A 13,232-nucleotide genomic window follows, 5' to 3' on the forward strand; every position below is an offset into this window, starting at 1 on the left:
ACAAACATTGTCACACCAGGCTCCAGAAACCCTAAAGCCGGCCCTGTTCAAACGGCAGTAATAATTACAGTGAAATTATGAAAACGCCCCACATTGCAATTTGAAACCTTGGCAGCTGTGTTGCTGCATTTCTTTTCTTAATATGGTTGGGCTGCGGGGTGATTGTGTGCATTTGTTAAGGTTTTCGTGTGAACTGCGGCTCATGATGGGTGCTGCGATTAACATGAAAACTTTAACAAAGGCACAGGGATATCTTAAGGATTTTGAGGGCCCCGGGCCAAACTTATGTCTATGGCCCCTGATCATAACAGCTTTTGATTTATGATCCAATTTCAGCTTTTCATGTCCTTTTTGGCCAGGTCACCGACACTGCAGAGGCAGGCTGGTCCAAATTCTAAATGTGCTTCCATCTAATATTCAGAGATAGTAATATGTGTTTTCAAAATTGTAAACATAGCAGCCAGAAGGAAAATGAGAGGATACTAGAGCGAAATAGGATTTAGTGGCAGAGATAGGGGGAGAGAGGAACAAAGGAGAAAAAAAGTCATGGTGCAAAGAAGAGAAGTGGGGAAGGGGGTAATGGAGAAATTGGTAACTATCACCGCAGACCAAGAAGAGTCTGTACTTGCGCTCATTAAATCAGGCTCGCCGTTAGATCCGGCTTTGCCATTTATTATGTCAGAACTAGCTCCGGTCATTTCTTTCTCGCTCTCGGAGGTCTGTAACATCTCTTTGGCCACGGCTACATTCCCCATTAAATGGAAGAAGGCATACATCAAACCTCTGCTGAAGAAGGCACTGGCAGACCTGCAAAATTATAGACTGATTTCCCTCCTTTCGTGCTTCTCCAAGGTCATGGAGACACTGATCAATCAACAACTCTCGGGTTATCTGGAGCAGAATAATCTACTGGACCCCTCCCAGTCAGGCTTCCGGGCAGGGCATAGCACTGAAGCTGTCTTGGCGGACGTCACAGACACAATAAGGATGTCATTGGATAAGGGGATCCCCACAATGTTAGTGTTCCTTGACCTTGACCTGTCAGCGGCCTTCGACACCATCTCTCAGAGCATCCTGCCGGACAGGCTACGAGAGATTGGTGTCGAAGAAATGGCCTTAGCCTGGCTACAAAGCTTTCTGACCAACAGAACACAATGTGTCCAATTGGATACATTTGTGTCGCAGACCACGTTCTTGGACAAGGGGGTCCCCCAGGGGTCCATTTTAAGTCCTACCTTGTTCAACGCCTATGTGGCTCCTCTGGCTTCCATTATTAGATCTTGCGGTTTTGAGACGATCTCGTATGCGGACAACACTCGGGTGATAATCCCCATTGAGACGGATCCCCGGCAACCAGAGCTAAGTTCAAATCCTGTATGTTGAAAATAGCCACATGGATGAGTAAGAACTTCCTTCAGCTCAACTCCAACAAAACGGAGAATCTCTTGTTTGGGAAGGCTGAGGAACTATGGTCTGGGGACTGGGGGCCTATAGAACTTGGGGAAACACCTAGCCCAAAAAAGCAGGCAAGGGACCTGAGCATTATAATTGATAATAAACTCTCTATGGAGGATCATGTGAAGACGGTCTCGGGCACATGCTTCGACTAATGCGGATGTTGAGAAAGATCTTTCCGTGGATCCCCCTTGCGGCCAGAAAGACCCTAACACAGGCACTTCTAGTCAGTAGACTAGATTATGGTAATTCACTATTAGTGGGAATGAGGGAGGATCTGTCATCAAGGCTGCAAGTAGGTCAAAATACAGCAGCGGGGCTGGCTCTCAACAAACCGGTAAGCACCCCGTCATTACCTCTCTTGCGACAATTACTCTGGCTGCCTATCAGGAAGGGCGCAGTCTTTAAGCTCTTGTGCATAGTGTTTAAAGTACTGCAAGGGACGGGCCCGGCGTACCTAAGGAAGAGGCTAATACCCTATGTCCCCGTGCGCCAACTAAGATCGAGTAATCGGAAACTGCTTTGTCCTGGGAAAATCAGCAAAATTATAATGGGTGGGCGTGCATTCTCTCATTTAGCCCCCTTTCACTGAAACAGACTGCTAGACGAGATCAGAGCCTGCACAACCCTGGTGCAGTTTAAGAAACAGCTTAAAACATGGATGTTCTAAGTGTCCTGGGTCATCGGCAGTGTGCCACCAAGGCGCCGAGAGATCCCTCCGGGGATGATTCGTTGCGCGATACAAGTCCTAATAATAATAATAAATTATAAGAGAGGGACAGAAAGAGAAAGGCAGCCAGAGTGTCTGGAGAACTGGGAAATGGAGACAAGGATGGGATGGGGGAGAAGGGGAAAGTGATTAAACGTGGAGCGGGACAGATATGAAGAAGAGGAAAAAGAAGAGAAGAAAACGGCGAGAGCTGCTGAGGGGTGAAAGGACAAAAGATATGTCAGAGAAGACAGCGGGTGTGATATGTCAAGACTACAGAAGTAGCATCTCTGCATATCGACGTTGGGGGGTTCTATAAGGAGCCTTTTTCGCCATCTTGTCATTTCTAAACGCGCGCCCTATGTAACCGTGCGCACTTGAACGAACTAAGAAGGGTGGAAGGCTGGTTAGGCCTTGCCAAGATTTTGAATCTAGCCAAGATGCAGGACTGAGCAGATGGCAGCTGCAAGTGTGTAAATGACTGATCCATCTGTCGGGAGTATTCTCTTCACTAACACTTGCTCATTTCCTACAACACTCTCCAAACCACTTCCTGCAGGCACAAGCTCGGGCTGCAGGTGCTATGAATGGACTCGTCTTGCACTGGCACGGAGTCTATCCAGAGTGACCCCCCTGCATGGAAGACCCAACGCTTCCCGCAGTTTTTGGCTTCCACCCAGAAAGCTCCCTTGTTCGTGACATTTCCCCTGGTAGTCTCCAAATCTCACCTGAGGTACCAGGTCTCATGTGCTAACCGGCAGATTAGGCTCTTTGTTAATCAGCACCTAAAGTGTCCTTCCTCACATTCTGATTGTGTGATGTTCCTAGCTGACAGTGGGTGACTTATGATGGACACTATGTTCAGGGCTTTAAGTGGGCCAGTTCTCACCGGGTCTGAGCACTGGCAGTTTTTAAATGGGGTCTCTATCGGGCTCTGTTTTGTGCCCTGGCACAACACTGCTCTCTTCTCACTAGTGGAGAAGTTACGGCATGACGTCATGCCTGGTGAGCGTTGGAGGGGAAGGGAAATCCTTCAAAGAGAGTCATTTTCTTTCTGGATTCCCCTTCTCTTTTTGAAACTAAGGAGCAGCAACATTGTCGTGGTGTCACCAGGGCTTTAAGTGGAAGCTTTTTCAATATTATATACAAGCCATAGTTGCTGTTTATTTATCTTATGCAACTAACAACCAGTGACAAAGGCAATAGTCCGACTTGTTGTAGGTATTATGTTACTTGTTGTATCATAAATCTGGATGCAATGACAGAAGTGGCACACTATGAACAGCACAGAAAAGTTTAATAAGTCACACAATCACCCCCAAGCTGCGCTCTATTAAGGACAGAAATTCAGCAAGTCTACAAACAGGGCGTGTGCTTTACACGCCATGTTTGTAGAGTTGCTGCATATCTTTTCTTAACAGAGCTGGGCAGCGGGGTGATTGTGTGACTTAGCTAAAGTTTTCAGGTTAATCGCAGCGCCCGTGATGTTGCTAAGCCCAGGTGCTGAATGTCCCATTGCTAGATTAGACTTTGCTAAACTATGATCTTATGTACACAGACTTTTCCAACTCTTATGATGTTTAGAGACTCTGCCGAGCTTGGGTACAACTAGGGTTTCTAATATGAGCAGGTAATGTGGATTTCTGATAACATGTACTGGTAGGAAACGCGCCAATGTCTTACTGAGAAGTTGCCGTTATGGGTGATGAAAAGCTCCTCAAAGTTCTTGCCCGGGTTGGGCACGCGCGGGAGGATGATGATCCAGATCCTGTGAAAGGAGAAAAAGCAGAAAGGTGACTTCAAATGCGGTGAAGGAGAAAGATTGCAAATCAAGCAAACTACTGGAAGACAAATGGCTGTGACTCTTTCTCTTATTGTCTCATCTCTCTTCTGGGTGTATCCAGAATATGTCTCCACGCCTCGCATTCAATTTGGTCGCTGTCCTCATCTCTAAGTTCTGATTTGTCTATCTGCCTCTCCTTCTTGTCAGCTCTTTCTACTTTTCCACTGTCTCTTAGTATCTCAGTACTGCCATCTTATGTTCCATGTATATTTTCCATTTTGGAATCTTGTCATTTCTTACCTTGCAGCATTTCACACCTTGGACAGCTCAAGGCAGCCTCAGTCTACAGTGACTAGACAAGTGTTGTTTGCATTGACTTGACTTCGGCAGGGTTGACTGTTTCAAGATGGCGGCAAGGGCGAGAGAGTATTTGAACAACCCTAGTGGCAAGGGACTGTCAGCGGGTCTTAGGACAGGGCTGGTTCTTGCTGGAGTTCAGTTAGCCCACTCAACCCTTTTGTGGTTCCTGGCCCTGTCAAGAGTTTTTGTGACAGCACAGTCTGTGACGGGGTCTTTGGTGGTGAGGTGTGCAGTTTGTGGAGTTTGTGTTTAACACTCCACATGTGTTGGATGACTTGCAGCACAAACACCAGGTTGTTCCTGAGTTCACTGATAATGGTTGTGTTTAGAGTTATTCATTAGTATGCTTTTTGTGGTATGGTGTACGCGAGGGGCAGGTTTGCTGTTACCTGCGTTGTTCTGTCACTTCTATTAAACTTTCAACGAGTGTGTGTGCATGACTGTGATATATGGGGGCATTCACAGGCGGTTTGAGGTACACTTCCTATTACAGCTTGTAGCTGCCAGAAGGGCTTGTTGTAAGAGCTTCTCTTATGTTTCCACTGCGTTGTTCCAAAATGTGTTTGTTGCTGTATCTGTGGAGTCGTCTGTGTGTACCACTGGGGGTGCAGCACAGAGTACGCACCGTCCCAGTGAGAGCATAGTGTATGGTGCCCTTCACGGCCCAGATGTGCATGACTTGAGGCCACAGTGGCCCTGCTGCTGTGTTTCTATCAGGAACTGCAGGCTAAGAAGGACACTTCTTGATTCCCAAATAAATGCGGGTCCCTCAGTAACCAAGGTGCACCCTACACTGCACACGTGAAATTTGTCAAGTGTCTCCTTAAGAAGGTCTCAGTGCGCAGGAACAAAATACAATGAGTAAAAAAGCTCTTAAGAAATTGAACAGCTCTTGATTGAAGGTGAAGATGAATATAGGAGTTATTAGCAAAGAACCAAACTCGGCTTGACATCTGGAAAGAGCTAAGCAACAAAATCCAGGATTAGAGTCAAGTAGAAATTCCATCTGCTAGAACATAAATAGGGACTAAAATAGTATCAAGGTTTACAAGTGTGCTGAACAATGCAGCACATTTCTCCTTGTTGTGCCTTTGGTGGTGAGGTGTACAATTCTAATGCATTCCCAGGTCTTTCAAGGTTGGTAAATCTGGGAATGTGTCAGCATCCAAGGGTGGATGAGTGGGAACACTCACGCCCCACCCATGGCACGCCTCCCTAACGCGGAGTAACGCAAGATAGCAATTTGCGTTGCCTTGCATTAGTCTAGATCTATCACGCCACTCAAGTCCGCTGCTCTCCCTTGGTGTCCGATTGAGGCAGAACGGCTCCAAATCCGGCGTCTAGAACAGCTTGGATTGCAGATGGTTTCAAATTGTTGAAAACTTCAGGCTAGCTCCTCCGACACCCATGATAGTTCACTAGGAGCTACAGGGCCTTGTCATACTTATCAAACTTCCTGGCTCGAAGAAATCTCAAAAGAAAGCATCATCAACACATGCTGGGAGATTTGGATAATCATTAAAGGTCATGACCCGAGGGCCTGGGCATCATGTAACCTCCATTCTGTTTTTTCTAGTAGTTCTTTGCGAGCCTTTACAACAAGTTCTGGAGTTAATGAGCAACTGCAACGTTGATGTTTTGATGTCCCTTCACTTTCTGCCTCTGTTTCTTCTGAGGTCTCCCTTCCCAGCTCACCATTTCCATCAGCCAAGGCAGTGAAACACGCCCGCCACTTCACAGAAGGACCTTAAAATCCGATTGCCTGTTTCGCAGTCCGCTGCTGCCTTTCATGCCTAATGCGCCAAGTGACTTGTGAACACCACCCCAGGCAACCAAAAACATGTAGAAGCCAGTGAGGTGCTGGCGATCAGCACTGCCCGAGCACCGAGTGCAGAGTCCAGCAGGCCATCCACCGTGTCCTGAATGTGTATAATCTCTGGTAAACCGGCAGAATAGCTCTCAGCACTGACGTACTAATATGCATCCTTCTGAAGATCTGGGTTTATTGCGGTGCTGATGAGAGAACTGGCAGATTAATAAAGAAGCAAATACTTTAAAAGCATCTTCCCAAGAACACTCACTAAAAGGAACCTCTTTCCACTGTATTGGAAATTGATGACGACCTTGAATCTTTAAGAATCACAAATGTCTTGAACCTCATATTCTCCTTGCCCTTGTACCATAGACGGTTGTGGTTTGGACAAAACGCAGTGATAAGGATCAAGAACATATGGTTTTGAGATGAATGAAAGACAGAATTAATCTGTCAAGTGTGAGGCAAGCTTCACCAAAAGGTCACAGGACTGATCTAATGAGATATGACAAATGGACCAACAATCATGGTTGAACGTTTACTGGCAATGTATGAACAGAAAGCACTTGAGAAGATAGCTAGTCTTTCTCTCCAGGATCGCAAAGAAGATACTTTGATGGGACTGAACAACATAAACCTGCATTTGCACCTTAGAGTAGCATCAACTTTCAGAAACAAGTTCCAGACGCCTCTGTAACAGACTCCAATTTTCAGTAGCCCCTTTAACGAAGGATCAATAGGTGGAGTAGCTGGAAAACCCACTGGATGAAATAAATGCATTCAAAAGAAGGTTGAACCTTTTGGGTCACTATGGGTTGCTTTAATATAAAAAACCCTTTGTGATTGGTGAATAGTGAGCACAGCTATGTGGGGTTGCATTACAGCAGAACCAGACATTGCTCCGAGCTTTGATTCATTTGCTCTATTTTCTCATTTGTCTGGGGATGATAGCTAGAAGAAAAAGCTTGTTCAATTCCCACTGCTGTACCTAAGGCTCTCCGAAAATGTGAAAGATATTGAGCACGTCTAGCAGAACTGATAGTTTGAGGCAATCCATGAAGATGAAAAATATGGACAAAAGACTTTGGGCCATTGGTTTTATCTGTTCAGGCTTCAGGAGCCTGGTAGTGGCCAAAAGGCTTAGAATGTAAATATTTATACTGGGCCAGAACACAACACGCAAGAACCTATTTTCGAACATCAGAATGAAAAGTTAGCCAAAAAAGCTCAAAAGAATACTCCATGTAATATAATCTCAACTCCTCTGTGACCAGAAATGACTTTGTCATGATACATCTTCCTTACAAAGAAAGCTTGTTGACTAAAATATCATTAATTTCATCAAATTGAAGGGGTTTAGAAGAAGATCTTCTAGTCCCTTTGGATCAATATTTCATTAAGTCATCTTCACTTTGTCTAAGAAAGACTGAACTATCCTAACCACCCCTTGGGAGGAAATGACAGGCTTATCATAAGAGAGTGAAGACTCAGGGTAACAATGGGGCCGAACACCCACCAACACATTCTTGAACCGTTAGTGTAATTGATAATAAAATAATATTGTGCCAAGAAAAACACCCATGTTGAGAAATGACTATTCCTGCATTTAAGATTTTACAAGCACAAATTCCAATGATCAGTTTGGATTTCGAATAGCTCTCTAGTGCCAGTGAATAGATGTCTCCATTCAGTGTAAGCCATCTCCATCGATCCAAGTTTGCTTTCAAATACTGGGTAGTTCTATTCTGACTCTGACAAAACATGAGGCAATTCAAAAACAGGATGCTACTGCTCTTTCAGAGGCACCCATTTCCACAACAAACGTCTTTGACATATCAGGAATGACGCAAGACTAGTGCTGGAGTAATTATCTCTTTAAGTATATTAAAATCTCTGTCAGCATGATTGTCTCATCAAAAATCTCTTTTCATATTTTCATTTTCAAAACGCAAGTAATGTCACTAGTAATCTTGCATAATTCTCAATGACCTGATGATAAAAGTTTTCAGACAGCTACGTGGTATTGGTCATAGGTGTGTCGGCGCCGCCAAAAGGATTTGCACATTAGTTTCCTGTTCTCTACTTATATGACGGTGCTGTAAGGTGTAGAGAACCACAAACTCTACAAGGGGAAGCAAAGCTAGCACAAATTATTCCAATTCCCCAGCACACGTAAATATGAAAACTTTAACATTTTTGTCTGTTAATGACAAACACAGTAGGCCAAACAATTTGAAGAGTCATGCGTCAAGTCTTCTTCTTTTCTTTTATTCAAGAAGCTTTCATAAGAAACACCACAGCCACAGCCAACACGTGTTTCGTCGTCTAGGGATAATCGTCCCACGACTTCCTCAAGGCTAGTTCTTTGTATGATTATAAATTTTAAATGTGGTACAAATTCCAGACCACACGGGATTCTATTCTCAGACGGTGATATATCAAAACCTCTCACTTTCGTTTTCACGTACCCCGTAAATCCGCAGTAGTCTATCAGTAGTCTATCAGTATGGATGTATATATCGGTACACCGTCCTCCCAAGCAAAAAGCGGCTAAGCCGAGTACAGCAGCCCGTGTCTCGAGTGTCTCCGTCTGATGATAAAAGTTTGCAAACTATAGTAGAGGAGACCAATCCAAAATAGTTAACATCTTCATTGGAGCATTGGAAAGGACAGGAGTATTCAATCTAAATCCAAGATACTCAACTTCTATCTTGTCAAGCTCACACTTCTTAAGTTTACAAGACAAATGATGCTGCTGAAGTCTGGATAGGACCAAACTGATATCTTCTTTTTGTTCTGTTAGAGACTTTGAAAAACTGGGATATCTTCCAAGTAGAGCAATATAAACTATTTTAAGACACAAGAGAATACTGAATACATAAAGCACTAGAAGATGGCAGAAGCACTCCACAACCCCCTTGGCATTACACAATACTCGAAATGTACAAATGGGTTGCGGCAAGCCGTTCTCCACTCGTCTACTTCCTTTATATGCAACAGATGATAAGCAACTCACAAATAAAGTTGTTTAGTAAAGGCTCATGCTCCATGGACTGACTCAAACATGTCCTTTATAAGAGGCAAATTATATCTATTCTTGATTGTAATCTGATTTAAACCTCAATAATCAACACAAGGACAAAAATCTTGACCTTTCGTGGGAGAAAAACGAATGTGTCTTAGCAGACGAATTAAGATGGCACAATTAATCTATTTTGCAAATTGTTCTATAACTAAACCTTCAGTATCTCATTTTCTTTGTCAATTAAAGAATAATGAAGACTGAAAAGAACAATAGCGCCAGGCTCATTTGGTATGGTGCTATCATATTTCCCACGTAGTGGAAGTGAACTAACTTTATGTACAGCAGATACTGGAGAAAAAGCATGGTACTTCAGAGGCAATGAATACAAGTTAGCCCCTGTTAAATTGGATATGGAGTCCATAATCTCTTTTCTCAGTGACCTATAACTTCCTGAAACATAATTATGATCATGACAAAATTGTGTGACAAAGATGTAATTTGAGAAGACTGGTTGACATATTGGAGTGTGCCACTTTACCAAGGAATTCCAAAACTTTCACAGAGTCAATAAATTCACAAGCCACCACTTCTGTATGATCACCAAATGAGGCTTGCAGGGAGAAGAGGCCTCTTTTAAAGGATGAAACATTAAGGGTGAGCCATCAACAGTTTAAATCACTTTAGGAGTTGTCTTATGAATATTATTATTTGTGGATCAGTCCGGATCAATAAACATTCAAAAGGCACCACCACCAAACAATGTAGAGGCATTAAGAATGTTTTCATTTGTTTGTTATTATAACAAATAGTAAAAGGAACAAATGATTGTCAGTACAATTCGTAGAAGATCCAACATGTGGAAGCCACCAAAATCCTGTTTTCTTCTCAGTAGATAATTGGATTTTTTTATAGCATTCTTCTGAGATCGTTCAACACAGACTTGGATCATATGTCCAACATCACCCCAATTCAGCCGCAGAACAGCCTTTCACCAGCACGTCTTTTCATTTTCAAAGGCATCCTCAGTGTTCCCACCAGCATTGAAACTTTGTGGGTAAATTGCTCCACTAAAACAACTGATCGAGCAGATGAAGAAACTCTGCAACCATTAGAATAATTTCCTGTGGGATTACCTCTTTTCTTTCTTCTCTCTTGTAAACCATTTCAATTAATAGCACTAAACAGTAGTACCTTGCAAATAGATTAGTTCCCTCTTAATTTCTTCTTCGAACCCACATCAGAAGAGATTCATTTGAGTTCTTTCAGACCAGGTTGTTTCAGCTGCCGATTGACAAGAACGATTCACATAAACCAACATATCTTTTCAACTTGTTGTCTATCGCACACTTCTTGAAGCGCCCATGTTCACAGCTGTTCTTCAATACTAGTAAAAAGGTATTGAATGTCTCCCAACAAACATCTGCATGTGTTACTAAAGTAGTTGCTGTGGTCAATGCAGATCCAGTACGGCAACCAATTGGGTAATCCGCTTTAACTCGATCTTGAGTAAACCTTGCAGGGTGAGAGGCAAAATGCAGAGTAAGAGAATCCAAAAAGCCTCTGAATGTCATTGGATACTCAAGATGATATGGTGCCCATGAAGGGACTGCTGTGATGTCTGCAGACTGTGGCACTAAGGCCACTCTAGTGCTGAATTCTCACGGGTCAATTGTTTCGACTCTTGTGCGAGGCCCTGGGAAAGATCCGTAGCGTACCCAAAGCTAGGAGTTGTTGGAGTCTCAATCTGTCAAAGACTGGGCTCTGAGAAGGTCTGTTGTGTGCCATTTTTGGTTGCCCAAGGTAGGGTGACTCCTCCCAGTACCCACACTAAGAAAGTATATGATCTCCGTGAGAGGGTCCCAGTTAGGTTAAAAAAAATGGAAAAACCTTCTTGTCGATTTTGTAGCTCTTGCCGGGTTAATTCTACCAGGTTTTTCATAATATTACATAGACAAGTAATAGCACAGCATAGGATAACTTGAAATATATCTTTACTGTTATAAAACATATTGCAAATATTTTTTAAACCTTTGACATTGCTTCAACCTTTTACTGTCTCTTGGGCACGGAAACTGACAAAAGTAAGTACGTAAGTAAGTAAAACTTTATTTGTTGATTAATAAAAATCATTACAATCAAGAATAAAACACAATCGGTTAAGAGCATAGTTTTTTGCTGATAGAGCACCTATACAACTTTATACTGAAAAGTTAGCAGCAATGATTAAAAGTGCCTGTGCCAATCAATTAGTTAAAGTACAATTGTGCGAAGATTTGTATTTAGCAGCGATAATTAAAGTGCAGTTGTGCAGAATCTAACAGAAACATTTTAAAAGCTGTTGTTAAGAATAAATAGTATTTTTCTTCAGCAGAATGGACCCACACAATACAGATAATTGTACATGTGTTAAGATACAACTAATTGAGATGAACAAATAGAATGTTAATGGTAGATCGGCCATAAAAAGATTAAAAAGGCATTGAGCCAGAACGCAACCTTGTTCGAGACCACTCTTAGTTTCAGGTCGACAAGTTGTGCTTCTGCCGTCTCCGACTTTGATCTGGACCCGTGTGTTAGTGTATAACAATTTAATCATGTCGAGCAATTGGTTTGGGATACCCCAGTCTGATAGTTTAGCCCAAAGTAGATGACGGGAGACAGAATCAAAAGCGGCCTTAAGGTCGACAAAACAAATACATAGCTTTTGCTTTCTGTACTTTGCTCTTTCGGCCAATAAAGTCAGTATGGTCAAGTTTGTAATCGTCGACTCGTCCCTTCTAAAGCCTGTTTGGAAAGTTGGAATTAAATCTTCTTTTGTGGCCCATTCTTTCAGGTCATTAAGCAGACAGCTTGAGAAGATTTTTGCCTCCACATCTGTTAGGGCAATTAGCCTATAATCTACAATGTTGTTTTGTGGACCACTTTTGTAGATCGGCTGTATTATGCTTCCTTGCCATGACTAGGGGACCAATCCAGATTTAATAACATCATTGAACAAAGTCGTTAAAATCTCTGACCAATGCTCAAGATTTGCTTTGAAAGTTAAATTCGGAATTCCGTTAGACCCAGGTGCGCCTTTCGATTGGATCCTGCTTATTGCCTTTTTAACTTGCACTATAGGCCATCTCTCTTTAACTTGTGGCTCGGCTTGGATATTGTGCTGGACATACCTAGATTTTCCACCTTCTTCTCTGCATTACGCGCTTGGCTTTTGACAAACAGTCTTACTATTAAGCAGTATGTCCGGGGATGAACCGTAAAGATTAGAAATGAAAGACGCCCAACAGGATTCGGTGATATTAGCGCTATTCCCTCTTTTACAACCATTTTCGAGATTATTTATTATGCCCCAGAATAATTTTGGATTTTGAGTTTTGCATGAGAAATGTAGCTTGGACCATATTCCTTCATAATATGTTTGTTTGGCTTTCCATATTTCGTTTTTATATTGCCTTCTGAGCCTTTTTAATTTATGAAGCTCCAAGATTTTTTGTGCCCCATTCGGTTTTCTAGAAGTCGCCCTTATAGCTCTAGGTTCTCTTTTTAGGCGAAGTAGCCAATTAGTGTACCATCCTGGTTTTTTGGGCCTCATAATGGAGCCTTTTGATGTCGTAGAAGGAGGAAAACGATCCAAAAGGGAGGCACACAAACACGGCCAAATATCAACCATAGACTTCCCTTCTTTTCTCTCAGTAAGTGCTTTAGTGATTGCAGGTTCTAGGAATTCCCATATTTCCTTTTGATTTCTCGAGTTCCACACTAGCCTTTTGAGGCTAAATGCTGTTGGCACGATTTTCGTAGTTCTTGCTTCCGGCAGGTGAACAAGTGATAAAGCCAGGGAGATTGTTTGTGGATTATGATCGCTTTCTATCCTGGGTACCACTTGATAATTGCAGAGGGAGGATGTCAGCTCCATTGAGATGATGGAATGATCGATGATGGAGAATCGACCAGATTTTTTTAATGTGGGTACACTCTTGTTGTGAATTTGAATGTCTTCCTGTAGTAACACGAGGTTATATTTATTGAGCTGGGAACGGCACATCTGTATCAGTGCTCTTCTTGGTTTATTAACGCAGTCTGTAGT

At 42.7% G+C, this 13,232-nt stretch overlaps 1 protein-coding gene across 1 annotated transcript in view; it reads right to left on the bottom strand.

Annotated features, from left to right (window-relative positions):
• Positions 1 to 13,232, bottom strand: part of IL2RG (interleukin 2 receptor subunit gamma) — a 308,376-nt gene that overhangs the window by 29,701 nt on the left and 265,443 nt on the right. Inside the window, exon 7 of the mRNA XM_085608415.1 lies at positions 3,848 to 3,932. Coding sequence (XP_085464541.1) covers positions 3,848 to 3,932 — 85 coding nt within the window. The remainder of the gene's footprint in view (positions 1 to 3,847; positions 3,933 to 13,232) is intronic.

The sequence above is a fragment of the Triturus cristatus genome, chromosome 5_2 (genome assembly GCF_964204655.1).
Source record: "Triturus cristatus chromosome 5_2, aTriCri1.1, whole genome shotgun sequence".
NCBI lineage: Eukaryota > Metazoa > Chordata > Amphibia > Caudata > Salamandridae > Triturus > Triturus cristatus.